This window comes from Desarmillaria tabescens, assembly GCF_030435595.1.
Source record: "Desarmillaria tabescens strain CCBAS 213 chromosome Unknown EV420scaffold_35, whole genome shotgun sequence".
Classification (NCBI taxonomy): domain Eukaryota; kingdom Fungi; phylum Basidiomycota; class Agaricomycetes; order Agaricales; family Physalacriaceae; genus Desarmillaria; species Desarmillaria tabescens.
Window position 1 is genome coordinate 343,171 of NW_026848334.1, and position 25,791 is coordinate 368,961.

The 25,791-nt window shown below is 48.1% G+C and overlaps 8 protein-coding genes and 1 non-coding gene across 9 annotated transcripts; 3 read left to right on the top strand and 6 right to left on the bottom strand.

Moving 5' to 3' along the window:
• Positions 1-379: 379 nt before the first annotated feature.
• Positions 380-1,820, bottom strand: EV420DRAFT_1562250 (uncharacterized protein). Its single transcript, XM_060473890.1, has 3 exons — positions 1,641-1,820; positions 1,453-1,583; positions 380-1,396 (listed from the first exon to the last, which is right to left on the bottom strand). Exon 3 carries the CDS (start codon positions 1,379-1,381, stop codon positions 629-631), a length of 753 nt encoding a protein of 250 aa, XP_060327411.1. The 5' UTR covers positions 1,382-1,396; positions 1,453-1,583; positions 1,641-1,820; the 3' UTR covers positions 380-628.
• Positions 1,821-2,846: 1,026 nt separating this feature from the next.
• On the top strand, positions 2,847-2,941 carry EV420DRAFT_t196. The gene has a single exon. It is a non-coding gene; the product is annotated as a tRNA-Lys (tRNA).
• Positions 2,942-4,289: 1,348 nt separating this feature from the next.
• Positions 4,290-6,439, bottom strand: EV420DRAFT_1621910 (triacylglycerol lipase 3; the record flags this gene model as incomplete). The annotated part of the gene is made up of 12 exons (XM_060475750.1): positions 4,290-4,394; positions 4,445-4,479; positions 4,529-4,678; positions 4,706-4,852; positions 4,920-5,039; positions 5,132-5,453; positions 5,505-5,591; positions 5,641-5,811; positions 5,860-5,938; positions 5,988-6,082; positions 6,132-6,250; positions 6,301-6,439. 12 exons carry the CDS (start codon positions 6,437-6,439, stop codon positions 4,290-4,292), a joined length of 1,569 nt encoding a protein of 522 aa, XP_060327412.1.
• An 887-nt stretch (positions 6,440-7,326) lies between these two features.
• Positions 7,327-8,780, bottom strand: EV420DRAFT_738935 (uncharacterized protein). The gene is made up of 4 exons (XM_060483282.1): positions 8,265-8,780; positions 7,982-8,212; positions 7,679-7,926; positions 7,327-7,624 (listed from the first exon to the last, which is right to left on the bottom strand). The coding sequence occupies exons 1-4, from the start codon at positions 8,760-8,762 to the stop codon at positions 7,465-7,467; spliced, it is 1,137 nt and encodes a 378-aa protein (XP_060327413.1). The 5' UTR covers positions 8,763-8,780; the 3' UTR covers positions 7,327-7,464.
• A 518-nt stretch (positions 8,781-9,298) lies between these two features.
• Positions 9,299-11,026, bottom strand: EV420DRAFT_1562256 (uncharacterized protein). The gene is made up of 5 exons (XM_060473891.1): positions 10,767-11,026; positions 10,503-10,702; positions 10,221-10,451; positions 9,923-10,170; positions 9,299-9,860 (listed from the first exon to the last, which is right to left on the bottom strand). The coding sequence occupies exons 1-5, from the start codon at positions 11,002-11,004 to the stop codon at positions 9,701-9,703; spliced, it is 1,077 nt and encodes a 358-aa protein (XP_060327414.1). The 5' UTR covers positions 11,005-11,026; the 3' UTR covers positions 9,299-9,700.
• A 2,306-nt stretch (positions 11,027-13,332) lies between these two features.
• On the top strand, positions 13,333-14,047 carry EV420DRAFT_1562261 (the record flags this gene model as incomplete). The annotated part of the gene is made up of 3 exons (XM_060473892.1): positions 13,333-13,612; positions 13,670-13,859; positions 13,910-14,047. 3 exons carry the CDS (start codon positions 13,336-13,338, stop codon positions 13,962-13,964), a joined length of 522 nt encoding a protein of 173 aa, XP_060327415.1. The 3' UTR covers positions 13,965-14,047.
• Positions 14,048-16,168: 2,121 nt separating this feature from the next.
• On the top strand, positions 16,169-16,916 carry EV420DRAFT_1274627 (uncharacterized protein; the record flags this gene model as incomplete). The annotated part of the gene is made up of 4 exons (XM_060467851.1): positions 16,169-16,464; positions 16,524-16,608; positions 16,674-16,797; positions 16,864-16,916. The coding sequence occupies 4 exons, from the start codon at positions 16,169-16,171 to the stop codon at positions 16,914-16,916; spliced, it is 558 nt and encodes a 185-aa protein (XP_060327416.1).
• A 4,652-nt stretch (positions 16,917-21,568) lies between these two features.
• EV420DRAFT_739329 (uncharacterized protein) lies at positions 21,569-23,272 on the bottom strand. The gene is made up of 4 exons (XM_060483283.1): positions 23,062-23,272; positions 22,135-22,997; positions 21,672-22,076; positions 21,569-21,616 (listed from the first exon to the last, which is right to left on the bottom strand). The coding sequence occupies exons 2-3, from the start codon at positions 22,949-22,951 to the stop codon at positions 21,673-21,675; spliced, it is 1,221 nt and encodes a 406-aa protein (XP_060327417.1). The 5' UTR covers positions 22,952-22,997; positions 23,062-23,272; the 3' UTR covers positions 21,569-21,616; position 21,672.
• A 711-nt stretch (positions 23,273-23,983) lies between these two features.
• On the bottom strand, positions 23,984-25,202 carry EV420DRAFT_1482746 (uncharacterized protein; the record flags this gene model as incomplete). The annotated part of the gene is made up of 8 exons (XM_060469926.1): positions 23,984-24,113; positions 24,140-24,195; positions 24,255-24,277; positions 24,386-24,484; positions 24,570-24,699; positions 24,842-24,945; positions 25,012-25,040; positions 25,141-25,202. The coding sequence occupies 8 exons, from the start codon at positions 25,200-25,202 to the stop codon at positions 23,984-23,986; spliced, it is 633 nt and encodes a 210-aa protein (XP_060327418.1).
• Between the last annotated feature and the right edge of the window lie 589 nt (positions 25,203-25,791).

Here is a 25,791-nt window from a genome sequence, read left to right on the forward strand (position 1 = left end):
TCGTACCAGGAGTTACGCCTTTCCCGACAAACCGGCAGCCCATTCATTCCTTTGGACTCGGGGTTATCCGTCGGAGCGATGCATCACGGTCTCTTCAGCAAGCATCAGTTCCGGCTCCACGACGATACCCACTGCTAGCGGCGCTTCTCGTCTTCATATATGGACACGTTTCTAGTTGTTTCAAGAGGCACATCGTGGCCATCCTCTTCTAATTCCCGCCTCCCCACCCTGTGGCATTAGATTTGCCTCTTCTTCCTTTGCTCCAAGGCCGACTGATCACGGCGTCGTTGTGCTACCGAGATAGCATTCATATATCGCTTTGGTAACTTCGGACATGCGAGGGAGTAATACCGATGCCTGCATGGGTGAAGGAACGAGTGTAACCCTAACCTTACTGGTGCTAGGGTTAAGGGTCATCAAGCCGACGCAACTGAACAGTGTACTGCTCTCGACGTCGACTATCATCGCCCTTTAACACGCTATCCCTCTCGTTAATTTGTATCAACGCCAGCTCCTCCTGAGGTAGTCTGTCGTCATCGTACGTTGGGCGTAACTGATACAACTTTTCAGTACTACAGATGAGTGCCCAGAATAAATATCCCGACGGCCACATAGCGACCCGCGCGCCCTACGCAACAATGAGCTCCCACGTATCGCTTCCTACAGCCTGGAGACCCATGAACCGTGTCTTCCCCCTCAAATACACCAGCCTGAGCACTGTTTTTTCTCGCTCTTCCCAATCCGACACGCTGGTAAAGAGCGCATCCTCCTCATTTTCGACGAACAATGATGACGACGACGACGACTTCGGCAGCGGGATGGGCATCTGAAGAGCCTGCCACAGCGTCTCGACGACGTCGGCAACTGTAACCCACTCTCTATGGCCCGACCTATGAATGACTACTGGCCAAGGAAGCATTGGGTGGACAATGGCCAGCGACGGAAGAGGCGGGTTGGTTGCTGCTTCGTTCACGCAGCCATCGTGACTAAAAACGCGTACGCTCGCCAGACTGTGAGCAAAGTCGAGCTCGATCATCATCTCTCCTCGGCTCGGTCGCAACAGTGGATGTACCACTATCGCGCTGTCGCTCTCAATTTGCGACGGTAGTGGGATGTGACAATGGCGCGGTTTACCAAGGACGGGTGGCGGGGACGGCGCAATACATTCGCGTACAGATCTCGTATACGATGCGTCGGGACTACGTGCATCATGACGGTGAACGGGGACCGTCGTGGTGAGCTGCGTGTTGCTATAGACAGGAATAACGAAAGGCGCTTTCGACGGTGTGTAGAACGCCGTCGGTGGTGATGAATACAATTCTGGCGCCTTTCTACCCTGCTGCGTAGCCATGGCCGCCACGTTTTGTAGTCGGGATGGCATCGTCTTCTCGTCGTTGTGAGTATAAATTTTTTATGACCCAACTGGCGGAAGAAAGGCTTACAGATGGATAGAGAGGCGTTGGTTTACTTGAATGAGTGCGAGCGTAGAAGGGAGGATGCTGGGAAGGGTGAGTGTGAGTGGTGGTGGTGGTTTGAGGGAAAGGTGTGAGGGCCTGGAGAAGAATGGGACCGCTTTATATATGGTGGGTCCCCCCTCCAGACTTGAATGTAAACCTAACCTTACTTTCCTTAGGGTTAAGGTTCCTTGTCAAGTTTGGACTCGGATGAATGCATATCAGTTTTGTACCTTTCGAAAGGCCCTTCCAAATCCGACGTGTATTAAGCCAGGAATCTTTCCCCAAACTTCATGGTGTTTCAAGGTTCCATCGTTGCTGCCTGCCGCTAACTATGGCAGTTCTTGAACCATTACTGCGACTTGCGTGCGGCCATTGTTACTTGTTATCGTACGCATTTGGTATTGATACTTTCCCAGAAAATCTAACTTCATAATGTTCTTCTTTATCCCATGAGACCGCCATGTTGCACACGCATTCGTCTACCGCTCCTCCAAAGTCATAAGATGGTCGTGGTAAGAATGTTATATCAGACTAGACTTGCGACCGTTTCTTTAGAAGGACCACTTCGCTATCTTTCCTCTAGTCGTCTTCTGTCCAATACCCTTCCTTCCTCAGAGCACGCCTATCAGTGACAAGAAACATTCACTCAGAACATCGGGTCAGTACCATGGAGCATTTTACCTACATGCAAAGCATCGGTCTTCACTGATGAATATCACTCCTACAGTCCTGTCTCCGTTGCGCAAGGATCAGCTCTTCCGCATTTTTTCTCGAAGCGACGAGATAATTGGATGGACAGTAAGGGTGAATATGTCATTCGGGAACACATTGTAGGTTGCTTTAGTGGTCGCTCTAATCGGGTTAAGGTTCCTTCGATCCCGGGCATCACTACTCTCCACGACCCTACGTTCTCCAGTAAACGGGCATGGTGTATAGTCCCTCAAACAAAGGCAAATTTCAAAATAAAAGAAGACCATCGCAAAGTCGCAAAGCATTCAGAGCCGGACAGGGTATTATTTGAGCTGCTGGCGGCTGAGAAAAACGGCGAAGACTAGTACACCATTTTGAGGACTGTATAGTATATGAATTAGCCCTCACCCGTACACTCAGTATCCCAACGAATACATTTTTTCTCAGAAAGCGGCTTTACTCATCGTTGGACGGTTCGCTCGCTCCCCGGATCGCTCTCTCAGCAGGACGGTATGGTTACGAAATGGCCAATAAACACACACCTCGAAAGAGGCATATGCGCTATCGTGCAAGTATCCAGCTGAATCTCTGCCGCGCGACTTATTTATTACTTCAACCTCTATCTCTAGTTGTCACAACAATTGAATATCGGCTGACTGTCACTATAAGTTATATGCTAAGGTTAGGACAATCTTCGTGGCCTGCCTAGCTCAATCGGATAGAGCGTCAGACTCTTAGGAGTGTGCGGGGATAACCACATCTGAAGGCTGCGAGTTCGACCCTCGCGGTGGGCTATTCATTTTCCTCTCTTATCACCTTTTACGTTTGTATTTTTTTTCACAAGGCCCAAGGGCGAAGTCTTTTGCGTGATGTGATTGTTGACATGACTCCACCTATTCTTTGCCCCGTGCTTTTGCCTTCTATCATTTCCGAGTTCCCTCCACTTTCAACCGCCGACAGACAATTCCTCTTCAACTCGTCGAAGTCTCCGAATCTCTCAGCTACAAGAACATCGGTTACAACGTTCATGCCTTTGACGAGAAAAACATCAATATCTTTCGTGTAAGCAACCCCTATCTTCCCCTTGTAATAAGCTGACTAGTCTGCACGGGAAAAGTTTTTGACATAGGATTTGTCACTGACTCTCACCGCGAGAGAAGTCTTATGGTCCGGCTATCTGCTAAAAGGCCGTGCGCCGTCTTCTGAATCGGAAGCTCGCGGTTGGAGTTTGCTAACGTATCCGCTGACATGGTGCAACTGGATGTAAGCCCGAGTGGAAACCTGTCAGGGACAGGAAACACTGAACTCACGGAGAATCAACGAATACGGTGAACGACGTGTATTTGAGGAGGACAGTAGACGTCTACGTGGGAGAAAGGAAGAAAGAAAGAAAAGTAGGTATCTAAAGTGCGACAGCGAGTATATATACGAGCGGAAGCAAAATACGGTCAAAAAAACGGAAGCAATAAAACAGTCCGAAACTACATCATCGTAAGTAAGAACACTGGGGCGGGCGGGCTTACACTGGACCAAGAGATGGACCATGTGTGAATGGCTTTGGCAGCCTTTGCAGTGAGTGCATCTGTTTGCTGAATGGTACACCATTTTTTGAGGATACTAAATAGTAATAGCGCGAGGCGTTGCTCGACATTGTTAGCGACTAGGTAGTGTCTCCGACTCGAATACTCCATATGGCACAAGAAATCTTGATGGAAGTGTACCACAGTGCCAGTCCTGACAGAGATTCGTAGTGTTTATGCGGTCCCAAATATCATTGACGGGTAGCCACTTGGTCGCGTCTGCAGTGAGTGGACCTCCCCGAAAAAATTGATATGCTCCGGGTTTTCCCAACAATGTCAACATCTAGGTGAGATTGCGGAAGCTCTTCGGACTAACGCTCAGTCTCTCGCTGACTAACCTCAAAAAAACCTTTCGTCGCCATGCTGGATGAAAGTAGGCTATGGCTTACGCCAAGCTTGTATCGTCGTTTGCAATTGCACCTAGGAATTCCTCGATGAGACATAGCAGGAAGTGCCCTACATGAGTTTACTATAAATTTCTGCAGGTTCGAACGGTACATTGATTACAATGTATTCTCTGTCTGGTCTATTGAAAATTCCCTGAATTATGGAGACAGTTACTTTACCGGTTGAAGACGTCGGGGTTGTCTCTTAGGAATTCAATTTGCTCCTTGCGGTAGTCATCCGGAATGACAGTGATGTTTTCACCATGCAGTTGTAAGAGCACCTGAAGCCATGGTTAACACCAACTACATCTACAAGAAGATGGTTACATGCCTCGTTCTCGGGTGTGTACTGCGGCCAGATTGGGCCTTAGAGACAATCAACCAGTGCTAGCTAGACAGCACGAGAATTACTCACGAGATATCCCTAAGCCATCGTTAGGGTCCAAGCTCGTGGCAAAAGAAATCCAGTATTCGACCATCGTTTCGCCCAACAGGATCGACGATGCCGGCTCAATGGAGGGTTCCAGACTTCCGTAGACAAAGTCCAGTTCTGCTTCGTGTGGAACTGGAAATCATTGGTATGTAAGCGAACCAAGTTCTGGAGGAATGATATTTACCTCCATAGAAGGGGGATTCGACGACGAATTCTGCGTGAACTGATATCCATATGCTTTCGCGCCGGCTCCCGCTGCAGTCTGTGTCCAAATTCTACGTTGAGCATCGAAGGTCAAGTCGCCGCCTAAAATAAAGATTGACGAATGAATCAGAAATTCAGAATGAAAGAGAGAAGAGGAAACGAAGCCGACTCATAGAAGCCACTCTCTTAAAACCTGAGGGTAACCCAAAGGTTTCTTCTCCTGTGCCATATAGTGACCCCACCGATGGATTGTCGGGATAAAGCTCGAGAAGTCGTTCCAGGAGACGTCCTCATTTGTAAACGTGCGATTGGTCGGTAGAAAGCGTGCTCCTGATGAGCACCAACATTGATCATGGCCCACAGAAAGAAACAAAATCATACCTTCATCTAAGTTTGTGCCTGAAATGAACGGAAGTCTGGCGAACTCTCCATTTTCCCAGAGATGTGGAGGTAGGTCCGGAAGAAGACCTGAAGGCCCATCAAGTGAGGGAACAAAAGGATAACGTTCGATGGCCAGCGCATAGGACTCTGAAAATCCTTGATATATAGCGGAAGTGTTCGCCTGAAGTAGGCAGTCAAAGGTAGATTGTGTGCCAGCCACAGACTCGCAGCCTGGTGTTCCCGCCACGAAATTCTCCCAGGCAGGTTCTCGTGTAGATGCGTTATAAATTACGATGGAAGATAGAGCACCAGACTCGAAAATCTGAAGAGAACTTTAACGATATACTCATGAAAAAAATATCTGCACGCTTACAGCGGCTCTAGCCAAGGTAGGAAATGATGGCATTAAAAATAGCAAATTCGTCAACATAGCTCCGGCACTCTCTCCAAAAACCATCACCTAGTCGTAGTTAGCTCCAAACGAATTCGTATCTGAGAGAATCACCTGCCTTGCTCTTGTCACCGCCGAATAACCCGATGTTCTGCTGGACCCATTCCAGGGCAGCTATCTGATCTTTGGCCCCGAGGTTGAGTCGTCCGCTGCTTTCAGCCTCTGGTCCTTGAGGGAAGCCTAGTGGCCCTAGCCGGTAGTTATGGTTCACATAGACGACGGGGGTGCCCTATAATCAATCAGCTACGTAGGCGTGAATATAATGCAGAACTCTTACTCTGGCAACGCTCTGAGCAACGATATTACTTCCATTGAAAGATGACGAAGCACCTGAAAAGAAACCGCCACCATACGTCCTTCGGAACCATCAACACAAGGAAAAGTGGATAAAAAACACGATTTTACCAGAACATTACAGGTAGTAGGACATTGGTTGTCATCTTCGGCCGAAGGATATTGATGGTCAAACAATCCTCTGACATCGCCTCAGCAGGAAGACCCTTTTTTTCATTAAAATAGAGTTTCAGAAACCAGGAGAGAGAAACCTACACGCTGTAAACACGGCAGTCCAAAATTCTGGGCATCACATACATCGGCATCAATGTCTGTCTTCAAAATACGACGCTGAAAGCGTAAGGCTCCAACAGGAGGTTCCGCAAAGGGTATACCTGGCCTTTGTGTTAGCCTTGATTACAGTTATGAAGATATTTCGGCACACCTCCGAAGAAATCTTGCTGTAGCCCTGTAACATCCCTTCCAACGAGCCTGGTTTTGCCCAGTTGGATCTCAGGTGTCGAAGCAGCCAATAGTAATTTATCCAATATAGCATAGGATAATACGAATAGCCAGGTGATCATGGCTTATTAGACGATGTGCAATGGGGGAGAACACGGCCTCTTTATATAGCACTTAGAGTCCAGGGAGTTATGTAATCATAACCGCCTGTAAAAATAGAGAAGAGGGCGGTTTGTCACGAAACGCGAATGTCGGAACTCACGCACAGACTTGATCTGCGAGCTAGTTGTTCGATGATTTGTCGTCGACCAAGGGTCATACGGATAATCGGATGCGTGGGTTGAGAAGGTGACCAGACCCGTTCCTGGCGGACAAGCGTCTAAACATGGAGAATCCAGAGGCCCAGGATGTCTTAATTATACATTTCTTCAGAGTTAGAATTCCAGCCCCATAGGAGTACCTTGGTCGGGACAATGCTGCCTAGGCCAATATTATTCACAATTCGTACGGTAGAAGGACGTGAACTGACCTTGCGAGGGACAACTCTAAGCGTGCGAAAATAGAATTCGCAAGCACCGAATAGCTTATACAAGGGGCAGAAACTGGTACGCGAATACCTAAAATTGCTGTACCTGTCGGCAAGAACCGAGTCCTCCAGTGAGTTCTCGGGAAGGATTCATTGGCCGTCACAAGAGCGGGTCGGAGTTGGAGGACCAAGGAGATTCCGAATCGGTGCTTGAGCAGAACGAGGAGGAATGGTGGGAAGATGAAAATAACGCATCAGGAGATGAGCACGGCGAGCACCAGACCACCATATCCCAATTAAGGCAATAACATGCACACATCGACGAACGCTCGCAAAACCAGGTCTTGAAATGGCCGGGTCTGCAGGTCCAACCACAGAAAAACAACCGGCCCAAGATTACAATATTTTGTCCTCGATCCAATATGCGATATGAGTATTGTTCGATTCTCATCGAGACGCCGGATTTTAGGTCGAGGTACATACGTTTTTGATCAGCTTGTATCGCTCGGCTTGACCTTCACGGAATTGGATGATTTTATAACAAGTCAAAGCTGTATGCAGCCCGCTAGGATGTAAATAGATTTTGTATGAAAATGTGGATAAAAACATGCGACCGTTCAATCATCTCGAGTGATGGGCACCAACAAAGGTCGGCAGAACGTCATTGAGTTCGACAGGTGACTTTGTTCGTAGACCCTGACGGGCATGATAAATAAAGCTCGAAGCACCAACCACGGTGGCGAAAGGAACGATCAACTGTCCCTCAGTATGGGTGATTCTCCTACATGAAACTGTGTGAGAAAATGCCCACATAAACAGATACACAGTGTGGTACCTTGTATCTAATCGGCCAAAGCGGTGAAAGAAGCGCCCGAATGTTTGTCGCTTCTCGTCCGACAACTTCCCATTGAAGGGAAAAGATACCAACCGCCTTGCGCCCAAGTCAATGGCAGTGACTATACCACGGGAGACGGCCTGATCTGTGGTTTGCAAGGTCATAGTGCATTTCCCCTTTGCCATGGGGTCGCATATGCTCATGAATTGTCGAGCCAAGGCTGAAGTTGGAAAATAGACCCACATTTCCTAAGATTTTCTAAATTTTAAAGAGACCAGTCGACGAATTGAAATAAAGACCGACTTTTTCGCTAGTATGACAGGCTGATATGAAAGACGCTAGAGGGAAATCGTTGTAATTGTTGGTCCAGCGCATGCATATTTGCCGGGTCTCAACGTCCTCCAGGCCTTCAATTTTTACTAGGCGTTCTTGATTAGGCTGTTCATCTTGCTTCGAGTACCACTCTGGATAAATAAAGTGGTCGGTGTCCACAAACCTCGGCACAGCTCCCGCTCTAACAAATTCAGCTCGTGCCTTTTTAGAAAGTTAACACCCGCGAATGGGATATTTTTCAAGTGAAAGCTACCTTGGACGCCTGGTGTAGATCCAAAAACTGGGCTTCGGTGACACCCCTGGTCTTGTCAAAGCGCAAAGAGACGACGCCTCCGTGCTCGGAGAGAATGTCGTTGAATTGAGATTCAGTGAAGCTCTCCGGAAGTTTACGCAGCTGTACAGTGCGCGTTGCATTGTATTTTGCAAGCACTGCAACAGTCTGGACGTCCAACGCTGGCGAAGTCGAATCGTCAATCTTTAATGACAGCTTTTCCTCTTTGTTCTCCTCAACACAGCATTTGGCGGTCCTTTCATCAAAAAAACGGACAAGAAGATGGTTTTTCGAGGGTGTAATCGTCTCCGACGGATTGGCTTTCACTGTATCGATGATACTACCAACATTGTATCCTTCCGGGAGGTTTTCTACACGGACTGTGTGGTGGAGGAACGGATACTCGGCTGTAGTAGTATAAGACACGGAAGGGATACACCTTCCACAAGGACGACGAAGGGCAGAACCAAGCCTGAGCATGTTCAATTCAAGTTGAATTGCAAAAAGAGACCAGGAAAAATCTTCGATTCACCACGTGATGAATGCGCTACGGGTACCGGGCCGAGACGGAACGGCACGCTCTAACGCCTTGGCACACAGGATTAACGGGAGCGAAACGGACTGTGTGTTGGTGCGCATCCATCTCTCACGGCTGGCATATAACATGCACCCGTCTGCCCGGCAAGATTTAGGCGGAATACAAGCAAAGAGTACGTCCGGCTCCAACAAAAAATAATGCTTACATCGTTGCCATATGGTATACCGTCCTTTCTATCCCATGTTTCAACTTCTTGACCATTTTCCGTTATGCGTGTAAATTTACTAACAACGAGCTACCGACCGTGATGATAGCTCCACCATAATTTGGCCAATCCTGAGCAATTCTGCTGGAATTTTCATGGCGTAGCCGCGTACTGCCTGCCGTATTAGGCTTTTCCGTCTTGTCACTGAAATCAAGCCATTTAATGATTGACATCTTGCCGTCATTCACAGTCAAAGATGCCCAAACGGCGGCCGACCCATGGTTACATCGAATTAGAGCACCTGCAGACTGTGAGTACTAAGGGTGCAGTGTAAAAGATCTGGAAAACTAAGAAACTACATTGATTAACCAACTTTGTTGATACTGCTCAGGTAAGTGAGCGTAAACGAGTCTGCCTTGAGTCCGCTCTCAACTTGTTACCTTCATCTTCGTTTTTGGTCGACCGACGGTGGGGAACCCAGAAGTTCAAGCAGAATAAGAACAGAGTGAAGCTTTGTCCCCGATCCGACATGAGTTCAGATCTCATTGTGTGTTTTTGTATGCTCGGCTTGATCTTGGCGGTACGCTGACAAGTCAAAACTATATGCAACCTGCTGAGACGCAAGTGAAATAGATTTTGTATGGAAATGTGCGTATAAAAAATGTGACGGTTCACTCATCCCGAGTGATAAGCACCAACAAAGGTGGGCAGAACGTTTTTGATTCCGGATGGCGGCTTTATTCGTAGACCCTTATAGACGTGATAAACATAGCTCGAAGCACCGACTACGGTGGCGAAGGGAACGATCAGCTGTCCGTCCGTATGTGTGATTCTCCTGGCAAAAATTTGAACTGTGAGCGACCAACCACCACTTAAAATAAGTACGAAATAGGGCACCTTGCATCTAATCGGCCAAAATTGTGGAAGAACCGCCCGAATCGCGTTCGTTTCTCGTCTGTCAAGGTCCCGTTGAAGGGAACGGCAACCAGACGGCGAGCGCCTTGATCGATTGCGGTGACTACACCGCGAGAGACGGCTTCATCTGAGGAGTGCAGGGAGAGTGTGCATTTTCCTGCTGCCAAGGGCTCACATATGCTCTTGAACTGTCGAGCCAATGCGGATGTTGGGAAATAAACCGACATGGTCTAAGAAAACATCAAAAAAGACGGGTCGACATATTGAAATGAGGACACACTTTTTCGCTGGAGTAACGGGCTGATATAAAAGCTGCTGGGGGGATTTCTTTGTAATTGTTGGTCCAGCGCAAGCTCATTAGCCGTGTCTCGATGTCCTTCAGGCCGTCGATCTTTACGAAGCGTTCTTGGTTAGGCTGCTCGTCTGATTTCGAGTACCATTCTGGATAGATGAAGGGCTCGGTTTCTGCAAACCTCGGCAGAGCTCCCGCTGCAACAAAGTCGTCCCGGGCCTTGATAGAAAGTCAGCATACGCAAATAAAGTATTTCGAAGACAAAGTCACTTTGAACGCCTGGTGTAGGTCCAAGAACTGTGCTTCGATGACACCCTCGGACTTGTCAAAGCACGAAGAGACGACCCTTCCGTGCTTGGAAAGGATCTCGTTGAATTGAGATTCGGTGAAGGTCTCTGGGACTTTACGCAGTTTGATTGTGCGTGTCGCGTTGTATTTTGCGAGCATTGCGACAGTCTGGATGTCCAATGCTGGTGAAGTCGGAATCGTCAATCTTTAATGACAGCTTGTTTTCCGCTTGGCTCGCTTCAACACAGCGCTTTGCGGATCGTTCATCGAGGAATCGAATGAGGATGTGGTCTTTGGAAGGTATGACTGCCTCCGAGGGATTAGCGTTCACGGAGCTGATGATGCTGCTGACATTGTATCCTTCCGGAAGATTTTCGACACGGACTATGCGGTGGAGAGACGAAGGCTCTGCTGCAGTAGTATATGTTGCGCAAGGAATACGAGCAGTCCGCAGACGACGAAGAGCAAAACTGAGCCGGAGCATGTTTGATTCAAGTTGGATTGCAAAAAGCAAGACGGGAAAAATCCTCGATTTCCCACGTGATGGACGCGTTGCGGCTTCCGGGCCGAGACGCGAAGCGGCAATCTGCGGCATCTCGTCCATCTAACTTAGGCTCCCTTTACGCTTCCTTATACTTATGTGTCGATACTCAGACTTTTGCTACTGGGAAATTTATCTTGAAAGCACCAGAAAATGGTCAGTTTCCGGACAACCTGACTTCTTTTGAGTCTCAAGTCGCCTCCTTCAAGAGGCTCGCCATGTAATCTATAGCTCGGAGACGTGAAATGGTATGCTTGAGTTGTCTGAATTCATTTCGTATGAATGTGCTGGATATTATTTTATCTGACAGGTTACGACTGCCGCAAGAAAAAAAAACCGTAATAGATAAGAACTGTATTGAATCTATTCCGCTGGCAGCAAATGTTGAAAATCCGCACTCTATTAGTCAACAGAAAAGGGAACAGCATGTGTCATTTTCTTGTGCATCACAGGCAAAGTTAACCAGCTCAAAATAGTATAGCTAGCATAGGTATTCGCTGAGCAATGAAGAGAGACGAAGCAAGTGCGGCATTACAACGCTTTTGATAGACTCGCTAGCCAGTCGACGTTCGCAAGCTGCCACCTCGTGATGCTAATTCCTTATACGGATGTTTGGTTGTTTGGTATGGTTTGACATGATTTTGACAGGAGAGGTGAGCTTGCGAACGGACTGGTCAATACTGAGACGTTTTAGAGGGTCACACTCTCTGTGACATGGGACTTAGAAAATTTTCACTGATTTCTGTCTTGCAGCTTATTTTCAGCAGCCATTACACTTCCTCTGCCTCCGGTTTGCCTCAATAAGGGTTAGTATGCATAGTATACCTGTGCACATATTATTTTAAATCCTGTTAATTCATAATTATCGAGCCCTCTACTTTGCCCTTCGATGACTGTCTCTCCCGCATGAGAGAATGACAAGAGAATGATGACTAAATGATGACATCATAAGAGCAGACAGTCGAATAATGTTTTCCAGGCGAGGCCACAAAAAATAAGCTGTGTGGGAGGTTCAGTGGTAAACAGAGTATGCAATGTGTATCTCTACGATGCATTGCAAGGTGTTGGAAAACGGGGTATCGGTTCGTTCCCAGTGTCACATGCGCGGTAGCAAGCCAATAGTATTGCGCTTGGCTGAGCTCTGCAAACGCATGAGGATCTACGCTAAAGTACCTACTTTTATAGTCTCGTACCCATTCGTTTCGGTGAGATCTCACCCTACTCGCTGCGCTCGGACAGATCGGCCCGTCCCACGTGAGCGGAGTTTCAAAATAGAGGGCAGAGATCTCACCGAAACGTCTGGGGCATTTGCTCTCGATTTCACCCCTCGTACTCCTTTTCAAATAGTAATGGGCAATTTCATTCCACGCCCAAGCAGAGACACACCGCGTCGTTTATGCTTTATACCTGTCTGATAGTCAGTACTTTAGTGACCGGTCATTTCCCAGATTGAGATCGCGCAAAGACAACAAGTGACCGTCCAAAAATCGCATTCAACGTCTGTTCATAGAATGAAGAATGCATCTGACTATGACGCCTCGAAGCCGCATCTGAATCTGCAAGCTATGACTCCAGAGGAACTGCCAAAAACCAATATTTTTATGAACACTGTAAAGGCAGCCCAGCATGGGTGCCGTTTTATTAAGAATCTGTTTCCGGAGCATATGCGCGACTACATTGACTGCATGTAAGTACATCGCTCGTACAGGGACAAGAGAGTCCAAATAAAGCAACAAGATGGCATCATTATTTGAAAAAATAGGAGGAGGGGTGAAATCGCGACTCAAATGCCCCAGACGTTTCGGTGTGATCTGAGCCCTCCATTTTTCAACTCCGCCACACGTGGACCGGTCCGATTGTACCGAGCGTAGCGAGTGATCACACCAAACGGATGGGGACGAGACTACTACTTTTATACTAAATGTACTTTTACTAGAACTTTCCACGCTTTTCCTCAGACTTCTTCCTTAATAAGCGAACTCGGCATGATGCCGGATTGCCAAATCCCAACACAAGGGAGGGGAGTAGACAGCCATTAAAACTAGCGGTGAAGATGTGAAACTTTTCTAAGTCCCAAGTCACAGAAAGCGTGACCCTCTAAAACGTTTCCGTTTTGCCCAGCCGCTTTCGCCCAAAAGTGATAGCGCAGCCACGTGGGCGAAACGCCGGCTGGTAAACGAGCCTGCGCTTTTGACAAACAATAGCAAGCATCTCATTTCACGTGATACCATTACTAAATAGACCGGCGAATTTCACATTGCAGCCTGGACAGAAATGGTCGAGTTCTCCACGTTCTCCAATTTCCCCGCATACGCTCTCCTGCTTGCAGTCCCTATCGTATATATCGGCCATCGCTTTCTCTTTCCATCACCATCACCACCAACAGCAACCGAGTCGCCGCCGCCTTCTGTTGAAGCAGAGCCAGTAAAAACGATAATGCAGCCACCAAAGGACGATCTACCTCCTCCTAAAGACGACCCTTACACCCTAGAGGAGCTGCGACAATATGACGGCTCGGACCCGTCCAAGCCAATCTACGTCTCTATCAAAGGTGAGAGAGCCTAGGCGGCTCGCCACAAAGAACGACAACTTATCGTCGACCCGTCAGGAACGATATTCGATGTCACGAGGAAGGGCGATGTGTACGGCCCCGGAAAGTCGTACAGTGTGTTTGCTGGAAAAGATGGATCAAGGGGGCTGGGCATGTCGAGTCTAAAGGTGGAGGATGCGGTGCCCAATTACAGCGTGCTGGATGAGAAAGATATGAAGGTCCTTGATGACTGGCATGCCTTTTTTATGTGAGTGTTTCCTTGTCGGTGTCCATTTTATGGTACTGAATTGGCGCTAGGAAACGGTACCCTGTTGTAGGGCATGTCAAGGACCATCCTATAGCAAGAATCTAAATGATATCCGTCCAATCTTGTAACATATCTTTCATCTTGATAATATCACTTTCGGCTCAACAGCAGAGGCTCAAACAGCAGCAAAAATGACCCAAGCTAAAGTTGGAACAAGGTGGAATCAACAGCGCTACGGAGAATCTACTAAGCAAGACAACGTGATGGATTGTTGCCTCAAGGCCCGATAAGCAACGCGTACCTCTCCCTAATTTTACCAAAAACAGATGCGATGGAGCAACAAGAGCATCCAGGACTTATCTCAAGGTACGCGACTCATCATCTTTTCGTCGTATACTCGGGTGATTATGGATGTTCGCTGACGCCCGAGCCAGAAAGGTTGTGTAATTGTCACCAATTCCCGATGGACACCATACAATTTTCATGTCTTGAAGTCATGGGAAATTCGCTTCACCACTCAAGATACTTGGCGTCAGTTACCAACAATGCACTATTCCAGTTCCGGCTACTTTTTACTGTGCTGTATTTCTCGAACAGCTCGGCAGGGTGTGGAGCATCCAGCCCTTATGTATCCGACCCACTACGTAGCCGGTAGAAGGCCCTGCGTGTAGTCGGATAATGCTCAAGAGAGTCGCAAAATACATACGCGGGGTCCGGCAAGTACAGGCGTGCATAACCCTGACCGGAAGATGGTAAGCAGGCACGTCTCCGCGTTCCCGACACGGGCCACCGGTATCTTTTCCCGAACGACACCCTAGCTGGAGCGTCGATGGTACCTCACTTTCCCTCACAAACGGCGGGAACGCGGTACGAAACTATGTCCGAGTCCGACGCAAGTGTCCCTGCATTAGTCAGCCCTGCTTGGTCGTCGTTATGCAGCGGTACTTCAATCCAATCTGCATGTCAGCCTAGGGCGATGCTAACTGCTGTGAATACTAGCGTCAATGCGACCATCTAGCCCGTATCGTGGCCATCATCATCAACTATTCAAGGTGAGCCACTCATAGATTTCTTCAAACCGATGCTCAATCATGATGATGCCCAAACAGCGCTAGCAACAGCGGTTTATTCCCCTGTTTTATTTAATTCTGGCCTCTACCGATCAACACGAGAGCTGCGCCACACAACCAATGCTTCAATTTTCGGGCAACGATGTCCATCTTTCTGTAAGTATCCTTGGAAGCCACGGCCGACAATGTTCATAGAGAGGCTATCGCCGTACCCGTACTGCGCGGCAGCGCCATTGACAGAAACACGCCGTGGGATTTCGTCATTTCCTCTCATCATGTGGGTGTCTATAGTACGAGCGGTACCGCACGCGGCAGGCAAGATTTACCTCATACGATCGACGTGACGGACCACAAACCTGACCCTGAAAGAGATTCCTACGAAGAACGAGGGTCAGATTCCCAGCTGATTATCAGGTTGAAGCTTCTGATTGATGAAAAATGCACAGAATTTGTTCTTTAGCGGAAAACGAAGACGTGTTCACAAGGACTAGCCCAATGAGCTGTGATGTCGAGACGGGCTTCCTAGTTCTTTTTCATTCTGCTGTGTTGATTGGGTTTGCACGTTTTGGAGTTCTTTTGAGCAGTCTCCAATATCACCGAGGACCAAGTGCCTTCGACGAAGTCCTCATGACGTTCTGACTACGACGCAAACTCAGCTGCAATAAGTTCCAACCTATCTTGAACCTCGGCAAGCGACCCGTAGTCGGAAGCTTCCGAATGAACTTACGATTAAAGGCGATATTGAACCGACATCATATCAGGCTGTGTGGTAAAAAAGTTCGTTTGAGATGCAGTCTGACCTGGGAAATGGATTATTATTAGCCCTATCGTACGTCTTTTTTACCTCTGTCTGTCAGTTACAAGAGTCCTGAAAGACCAAGACGAATCTTTATTAGGGACAACCCACAACACCCCTTGTCATGTGAACCGGTTCATCGATGCCACGATGCATCCCCACCGACCGACCAACTGTTCGCCAAAATGCTCCATCAGGGCTGCCCTCCCCGTTATCTGGTTTCTACGATCGAACGCCTGCACACCCTCACCTCGGCGGATCACTCCTGCTTTTTTAGGCCTAGCGTTAATTCCCCTCGTCAAATTCGCCGGATATCGCGTCTGGCGCGTCGTGGGGGGGTATATATGTAATGTGAAATGCGTGAATCCGTACTACATCTTTTCCCCTCATCCGCTCCTTTACTTCTCCCTCCTTCTCCTCAGAGCCTTTGTCCCCCCTTCACCATGACGCTCTATGGGATGCCGATATTCCTCGAAGACAAGAGTGGGAGACTCACGGGGTCGGAGTTTATCGATATCCATGATCGCATGCGGTTTAGCTATCGGTGCACTGCGCGGGACTCTGCTCATACGGCGTATATGATCTACAACCTCAGTGCGATGGTGTATCAGGGCTCGTGTCCTCGAGCGGTGGTTGCATTGGACTTTGGCCCGAATAATGCGTTGGGAACTGTTAGCTTCTCGTCGAGGGAGAGTGTGCCGATGAAGAAGTACCTCCCGAAGATCTCGAATCATGGAGGGTATGTGTATTTTCGTGCTGTGAGCTGCTGTACTAGATCCTGATTGTTCTGGCTGTTAGCGCGTATAAGCCCCGAAAGTTCGTCGCGTCCGATTCGCAAGAGTATATTTGGAGTTATAGGACACAAGAGGGCCAGGAGTGGACGGTATGTCTGTTTGTCTTCTGCAGTGAGGATTGATCGCTGATTAGGCTGTCTCTCTTCTCTCTTAGTGCACCAATACCAGCGGGTACTTGGTCGCGTACTACAGCTTGAAAGTACCGGGAGAACCGCACTATGAGGGTTCATCAGGTTGCACCCTTACTATTGACGAAGCGTTCGGCCACATTGCAACAGGTCAGCACTTTAGATCATCTTCCCGTTATATCGGTTCGATACTCACCCCAATTTTGCGTGATATAGAATGCTTAGCGTCCTTGATGATTATGCGACATATCGCAGAGTACAACGTTTGATTATCACACTTCTACCCTTGTATCATAGCTTTTTGAACATTCTTGTATCTCTAGTACATTTTGTTTTTACCTTTGGACTTCTTTTTGGACTTGTGGGTGTTTGATAGCCCGCCATTACAACATCTTGTAGGAACCAGGAGAATGTAAACTTGTACAGTTTGTAATGATAGTGTTTAATGATCTCTTCATTACTCAGACGTTCGCCGGTGTTCTCTATATAACCGGTCTAATTGAGATGAAAGGAATCTAGCTGATCTAACTTACCTATTGTATCGCGGTGATCAAGATGCCGTTGAGGGTCCACGAACGGGGTGATGACAGCTAGTCGGCAATGCGCCTCAGTGATAAATTATTGAATACACGTTGCGGTAACCAACGGACAGCATCCCTCTTTGGACAGGTTCTAGTCAAGTCTCACAAGTCAAAATGAAGACCAGTTCCGCGTTACGAAGCTGTATTTGGATTACATCCGAAGGCTGCGATATATGCAAGGAGCATAAGATTCCTGGCTACCATGGCAAACAAGATGTACCCAACTAGTCTCGCACGAGGTTTTTGACGGGCAACTTGGAACACCTTCATCGTAATATGAGGAATACTTTTGATGCCGTTGTCTGCTACGTGATTCGTCACGGGCACCGAGAAGAGAAACCATGTCGACGCGCAAAAGTTGTCCCGCGACAAGGATGTGAGATGGAGAAGTTCGGGGATTCTCAGTTTCGCTAGTAATTGATGCCTATGCACGTAGGGTTGTACAAAAAATAGCGCAAAAGAGAACGAACACTGGCTACTTTTGTCTCGACTGAGTGGTCTTGGCTTGTATCATTAGCCTGAATAAAAGTGGACCAGTAAAGGCCACCGAATCCAAAGTAGGTTAGATGCAGAGAGAACCTACTGCGGCAAATGAGTCAAGAATAACGTGCCCGTGAATAACTCGACGAACCTCCTGCTGAAGACCGTCGTAGGCGTTGCAATAGGCGGAGCAAAGACGCACTCGAACCATCGTATCTAGATCGGGCATTTCTTCTGGGATGAATGGAGCTCGCCGTACGGGCACTTGTCGACTGAGTGCAACGAGTAAAGGAACTCTAAGGAATGACTCCGGCATCTAATTGACATCACTGTAGCCAAGATCCGGAATGGGAACGTGCAAAGCGGTGATCGGGTCGGGCCAGTAAGAACCAGGGACGTTGTATTTCTCCGTCGGCTAGAGGGATTCACGATGACGACAAGTTCGGAACGCACGATCTGTTCGAATGTTCGCGGCAACGAAAAGCTTCCAAATGCTGGTAATTGCCGCAACACCGTAATCGATGGCCTCGCGTTCTAACGTGAGTTGCCTCATGCCACTGCACTTTGCTGCAACACTTTCTCGTCTCTGCGCCCAATATCCACCTCCGACCAGACAATTGTTACGAACTGATTGCAATTGTAGGCGCGAACCTAGGGTCGGTCTTACGCAGGTCATCCATCAGAGTTGCGGCTCTTTCCCCCGCACAATATCGCGGCGTTGTTCTAGACACTAGACAATGATCGCAGTCCAGCTCGGGCGACGACCAAACCTGCTATCGCTCCCGCTTTCGACATAACGCTGCTCATGCATGAATCTGCCTGACCGAATGCCTGACCGAAGGGCAACGATTCTGGACCATGTCGGCCCAGGCATTTCGTAGCCTCGCTGCCGCCGGAATGTAACCAGGGCTTGGTTAGCCTGCCTCATAACGTCTCAACCACAATCCTCCGTCGCCGAAAGCATCTGAATCATACCAGAAATATGCCAGACACTCGAGATCGGTCCGGTTATTTCTTCCTGCAATGAAACAATCCTCTACAGTGTCCGTCCCTCGATAGGCCGTAGCAACGAGGGTGAATGCTTATTTAGCACCATCTTCGGTAATAAGGCAGAGTTTGATAGCCGTTGGTTGCCTTGCTTCAATATTCGCGCCGCAGGGAACCCAAATCGTCCGGTTTCTTGATACGGGGAGAAGATTGCCAATACGTTCAGCTTTGAACCCCGTGCGCTCGCTAGATTTCAGAGTACGGAGTATTCCGAGAACACTGCCGATCTATCCGGAGGGTTACCGTTGTGTTATTTCGAACACCGAGCCTATAACGCCTGAAGGCTCAACGAAGCGCGCAGGGAGATAGCGAACGGCGTCAGCCATATCACTTCTCGAATGCATCCATTGACCAATCACGCACAACATCACCACGCTGGAAACGACTGGGCAACGAGCCGCTAAGATAGCTCGCATGCTTTTGGAGTTCATACTGAATAGCCGCCTCATGCCATGCAAAACGATGGAACGCCCAGATCGTGATCGCTACGCGCATTGAATAGATGAATCGAGATGCAAGGGTTTCATCAGATGTTTGACGACCGTGTTCTGTATCACTGGTGTTCTCCATTACTTTGGTTTCCGCGGAGTGATTGCTGGGTTCAGAGTGCGCCTCTTCAGTGATGTTGATGGATCATTATGTGATCACGGGGAGTGCGCAGTGAATGCTGCGTACCATCGGCGAGACAGATGTCACGTCATCCAGCGCTGATGGGGATGGTTGAAGGTCATGAATATCATTCCGGAGGTTGTAGCGCTTCCCATACAAAGCCCTAACATCTTCCGTCAGCCGCGATTCGCAGGATGATGGTCGGGAGTGAGACGTACAGAGACGGTAGTCACCGAGAAAGCCTGATCTAATCCACAATTCTTCGCATATTCTCAATACACCTGTCCCCCGCTTAACGGAAGTCACTTCGGCCAATCTCCTCAACATATAGTGCAAAACGTTCATCCTTGACGATTGACTTGGCCGCGAACAAGTCCGAGATTTCACCGCTATGCTTGAGCAAAGAAATGCATCGCCGGCTTCTCTGTGTCCTCTTTGCCATGGCAAATACACCTCAAACGCTAGCCTCACAACATCTTCGTAACAATCATAACACTGGCCAAATCAAGAACAATCCCGGATGTGCTGGACAAGGATATATCGGAAGCTTCTTTGTATGTAGTGGAGCATTCGAGAAATCACGACTTTGACATTGACGACTGAGATGTAGTCTGGGCGCTGCACGCAAAAACCTCTCAAAATAGCGCGGAAGAATGAAACTGGTATGTCCCCCTGGAAGCTTCGGTATGACTTGGAGACGTAACAAGACACAACCAGAGCAGGGCTGAGAACAACTCCAATAGGATAACTGGAATAGTTTACAGATTTCAATCAGACGTGAAAAGGATAAACGGGAAACACTATACTTCATTGTAATGTCAGATATGACCCTGCGTATTTTCAATACGAACGAAGAAGGGAGTCTACAACGCTCTGCAATATACCTGGATCACGAGATGAATATTGATTTTTCAAAATCATGGATATCGCGCACCAGTAGATATAATGATACTGGCCTGGATCACCGTTCGGAGACCTACATCCGCGAAGACCCAGCCTGCGGTCTTTAAATTGTTGAGCAAAGCTGCCAGAGACATCTGAGAAAATAATGAGATTTATGGCCAAGCGAGCGACGATTCGCGCACAATGACAAGAAGATATGGCATAAAAATATCTTGAGTATCGGAGTGACCGTATGGAAAGTCCATTTCACCATCCTTCACGGTGGATTCGGTATAATAAAAGGCTGAGAAAGCCACATAAGGTGATAATGGGTCTTGGTTCGCTGCAGAAAAGTAACTGCTAAGGTATCTCAGAAAATGGCACAAATTTTGCGACTCACTCTGTCCACATTGGAATCCTCAGTCACATATGTAATATAAATGTCATTTCCAGCAATACATGCCGCGATTGTACATCGGGGGCTTTGAGAATGCTGCAGCACAGGAAAACGATGGTGGCGGCAGCAAAGCAATAGACGTCGGCTAATGCCGAACAGAGACGAAAGAGGAAAGCATTCAGTCGCCATCACGTGCCAAACCAAAATCCAGGCTTGCTCAAAAAGTTCCTCTCGCTCTTCCTCTGGTCAGAAAAAATCGTACCTCTCATCGCCCATCTGATAGACCAACAACTACATAATATACGGGATAATCTCAGAAACCAAATTTCCGCGTTCCTAATGCACCAAACGTTACTACTCAAACCAAGATCCAAACACGCAAGATCGCTGTACATCGAGCTGAGATCAGTCGAGTAAGGTACCTTTAGGATACTATGTCTCCAATATGGCCTATTGCGCATTACTCATATCCCCATTGGAGCCTGTTTCTGTCGACCTTCCGGAAAGAGTTTTGAAAAGATCCGCCTTGATATTCCTACGAAACCCCTGAGAGCTCGTTCAATGTTTGGGATTTGTCGGTCACAGTATTATCCGAGTCCTGAGTAGAATATCGAGACCGGGGATATTAACATGACGTACTTTAATGACGAGAGCTAAGCTGGTGATGCGCTAAAGTTGTTCTCCCGTTTACGCCAATAAGGACATCTGGGCAATTGTAAGACGTACAGTTCGCACATTATCCTTCTCTCGAGCTGGAAAGGAAACAATGGGACGCAGTAAGTCATGTATACAAGAATATGACTATTCCCAAACCAAATTAAGCAGTACATTGAAGGAAATTTCCCCTTGTGTAACGTCTCGATTCTACTATACATAAGAACAGTTTCTGATATGGATGTTGTCCGAAATTGAATGATACACCGGTAAACAGATACAATCCGAAGATTCCAGCGTGTACGACACGCACCTGATCCTATATCGGACAGAATCAGCGTGTTCTTCTCCGACGATGATCAAGGCAGACATACCTCATACTACGCGTAATATCCCCCTGGCTCTAAGCAGAGGGAACATATCAGCCACTCTAGATCCTAAAAATGCCTGTGCCGCTCTCCGATCATGGGCAAACTCGCTATCGGATACGAGAGTAACGTGACGAAGAGCGTGCATGTGCGGACGCAGCAGCATCGCATCAAGAGCATTCCATTCAGCCAACTGTTGGTCTAAATCTCTGTGCTCAGTAGCCCACTGCGCAAATGATAGGGTCACCACCTCGATGGTGTTCGGCCCTGTATTCTCGAAGAGTCGAGTACACCACTGTACCAAATTGCACAAAACGATTGCCCGGCTTTCGAACGTATCCTCCAAGGTGATCTGAAAATGGCGCAGCCGACCTATAGCGAGGGGTACAAAATTTGGCGTGGTTATGTACGCTATGATCAAGAAAAATATGAACAAGAGATCGACAGATTGGGAAGGAAGAGAACATACTGTAGGGATCCTCGATTCGCAGTTCGAAAGTATCGAGCGAACTGAAGGCGGCTGCATTCAGGACGTTATTGCACGCCGCAAACTCCCCCACTTCTAATCCGTAATAACAAAATCTTCGGAGACCAGAGATATCCATACACGACCGAGGATTATTCGCCCAAAACGCGAAATCCTCCATTTCGTCGGCAGTGAGGTTTACGTCGAGTGTACCAATGGTACACTTGGGACGTCGAACTGCGGGACCGTTCCGACGACGACTTGATCTTGTGCGCGGATCAAGCGTGACGTGATACAGTCTAACGTGGCCGGCACGACAGCCTGTCAACATCCCGAAAAGCGCGTCCCAGTCAGGCAACTTCGAAAGTCCGCGTAGGAGAATCCTCTCGACGTGGGGATGCTGGAAGAGTCGACGAAGGGGATCTTGTAAGGTAGAAATGTCGCTCCATGAAGTTTCAATCGAATTGAATCTGACCTCGATTTTAATCAGGTTAACGAGCTGGGGAAGAATCGCGGATAAATGCTGCTTCGACCTGGTCATCCATTTCCGGCTGCCCATTCCATCAGCCAAGTCCAAGACTCGGACGTAGGACGCGAGATGGGGGGAGTATACCAGGACGCGACGAAAGTCATCGCAATTCGATTTATCCGAATCTAGTGGGCAGCCAAGTTCGACGTGGAAAAAGAGACGATTTTGGGCGGGAATGCGCCATGCACGACAGACCAGGGCGCAAGCTCGCAATGCCGGCAGATCCTGGGATAGTTTGCTGATGATGTGAAAATCGATGATCTCTTGTGGAATGGTTGGTTGCTGGCTCATCTCAAGTCGTGGAATAGGCCAGCTCTTGGACTTTACGATCTAATGCCTGAAATATGTGAAGAATGGAATTTATCGAGTAGCTCAACAGTACGTATAATTCCGAAACGCACCTCAATTCTAGCACTAACCACGGACAACAGGACAACAGCTCCTCCGTGTCTAGAACGATGCATGCCTCGCCTCCCAAGAACAGTACCATGACATGGAACGAGAAGACATACCGATGTAAGCGGTATTCTTGGCTTCTGTATTATTTGTTGGAACTGAAGCAGCTGTCAGAGGTGAAGAGCAGATATTTGTGGTTGTTTTCCTCTCTTGCTTCCGTATTTCAATCTTTTTTCACAATCTTCCTGGCACGTTTTACTATTCGAAGCTATCGCTTATCTGCGGACAATTTTCAACAAGAAGCCACCTGACGACCCACTGTGACCTCGGTATCGGGCCATTACTACCAAGTCTGAGGTCCCCAAATGTATATTCGGGGAATAAATGCTAATGATTTGATGAAATGTAGTTCTCGATGGGGATGCCGCCACTTGCAGGCTTCTGCTGCTTCCCAATTGCCAAGCAGAACATTACACGATGTCTATGGAACGCAATGGCCCGAAGGTCTAACGCCAACTACGATCAGTCTCGATCGTCGCGGTCGTGGGCAAATCGTTAGCATTGAGGTCAGCCGCTGTTCTACATCTTCAATTCCAAGGGAGGGGTAGATTTCATCAACCCTAGGATCTACACTTTCATGATTTGATTCCATGTGCTTGTAGGAACCGTGGATAGGTGCATCCTTGGTGTGTCGGGACAATGTTCCGGCGTGATGGTAATGGTACGGTCACAATGTTTTATTTTTTTGATATTCAAATATTGATATTCGTGGTCAGTCTATCTATGTGCGGCTATCCTGCCCTATTCCTGTTACTAGTACCGTATCAACCCCCGTCGACTCGCATCATTCTGACCCTATAAACCTGCGCTTCTAGTCAGGAGAACCAACGGTCCTGGGAGATTCTAATTGATAGCTCTGTATTGCACCTACGCGCGCCCTCGGACCGGGAGATTTCGCCATTCACATTCCGTCCTATCTCGTCCGGTCTCGGAGGCAACAGTAACGTTATTACCAATATCCTTGACATGAAGCCAGCGCGTCTTGCCCGAACCCGTTCTGCATGATCACATCGGGTAACTCACTTCGCACGATTACTGTGCGACTTACACAGCCCAGTCAAGTCAGACCGCCAAATGCCCTAAACAAGATTTATCAGTGAAGTCGAGTCGGACGATCTGGGCGAGTCTTCGTTGATACCTTCGTTCGCGACCTGAAGCTGCCTGTGGAATCCGACACGGAGGCATTAAGCACAGGAAACGTATTTAATATCGGAATCCAAGACTGGTGATCACTAAGTCAAGTCAGGAGCACATTGTCGCAGCGCTCACTGGACCAGACACAGTGGCCATGGAACGCCGTTGCAGAGTCTCGGTTTATCTTGCGTATTGTCATGTTCACAATATGTGAAATGGAGCCTAGTCGCTGGTCTACTGCACGATCAGATTTCCGTCGTATGAACTGTCGTATACTCATTTCTTGCCGTATATTGGTTCATGTCAGGGAAACGCTTACCTTCCAATAGCTCCGTGTCAATCGACGAAACACCATAATAAGCGCCGAAAAATGAAAGGTAGGCGGCTATCGATCCATCTTCCTGGTGCACAAACTTCACGGGGCGCCATGTTGAAGCGGTCTCTATACTCTGGCGTTAGAACACGGGGACCGCATGGATGCGGAGATGAAAAACGCACACTAGATAATACAAGCCATGACTTTCCTGGGATATTTGTTTAGGGGTACGTATGCTTCTGGAGAAGCCCTTTGCTGGGTAATACAAAGGTCACCTTCCAGAACGTTGCCAGGCAATATATATCTTTACGCGTGACGTTTTCTGCTCCCAGCAAACGGCGTAAGAATTCGGGACCGATGACTAGCTCAAGTATCCACCCTGCAGAGATTACGGTTACGGATAAGTATGGAACCACAGGTAGGGACCTGGAAAGGTAGCACGTACTGGGTCGCCTGATCAAAATCTCCTTCTGCCTTGCAGACTCAGTCAGCATACGCAAATACAGTGTCCGACACGAGTTTCATGTAGGAAATCAGATACGATGAACGCACGTCGAAGTCGGTGTTGGCGTACCTAAACCTTCGCGTTTTATTGTGGTCCTCGGACGGCGGTTGGTCGTCATTGGCCTTTAGCATTCACCTTTCCGGTCCGACACTGAGATGTTAGAAGAAGTGACTTCGGATTTATAGTGTGGGTCGTCGAGGCATGCCATACTTATCGATAGATCGTCTGGAGAAACAAATACGACTTCGGAAAAATCATTGCCATAAATGACCAAACTTTCCGCCTGATCTCTATGCTCGTCTTGAGGGATATACCCTTCATTTTAGAAGGTAGGCATATCCCAACTTTCATATGCCTCAGACTGCCGCTTTGAGTTATTATCTGACAGGAAATGAACATTAGACGGTCATCGGTACCGGAACCTTACCTGATCTAGATACCAAGTATCAGCACATTGTCCCCGTGTGGGGTCGACACATACTTACTCAAGGCTCACTGTTACCGAAAATCCGGCGCGTCGACAGCCACCAGTGATTACTGGAGTGCATACCTGATGCGAGGCTCCATAGCAACGCAACATCGAATCGGCTTGTCCCAGCTCCCCTCCTAGTAGCTCATCTATAGAAAATAATACTCAGTAATAAAACACGAGGGTTCGGCCGACGACCAAGGCACACTGAACTTTCAGATAATAATCACCTAACAAACTATGCCGGATGC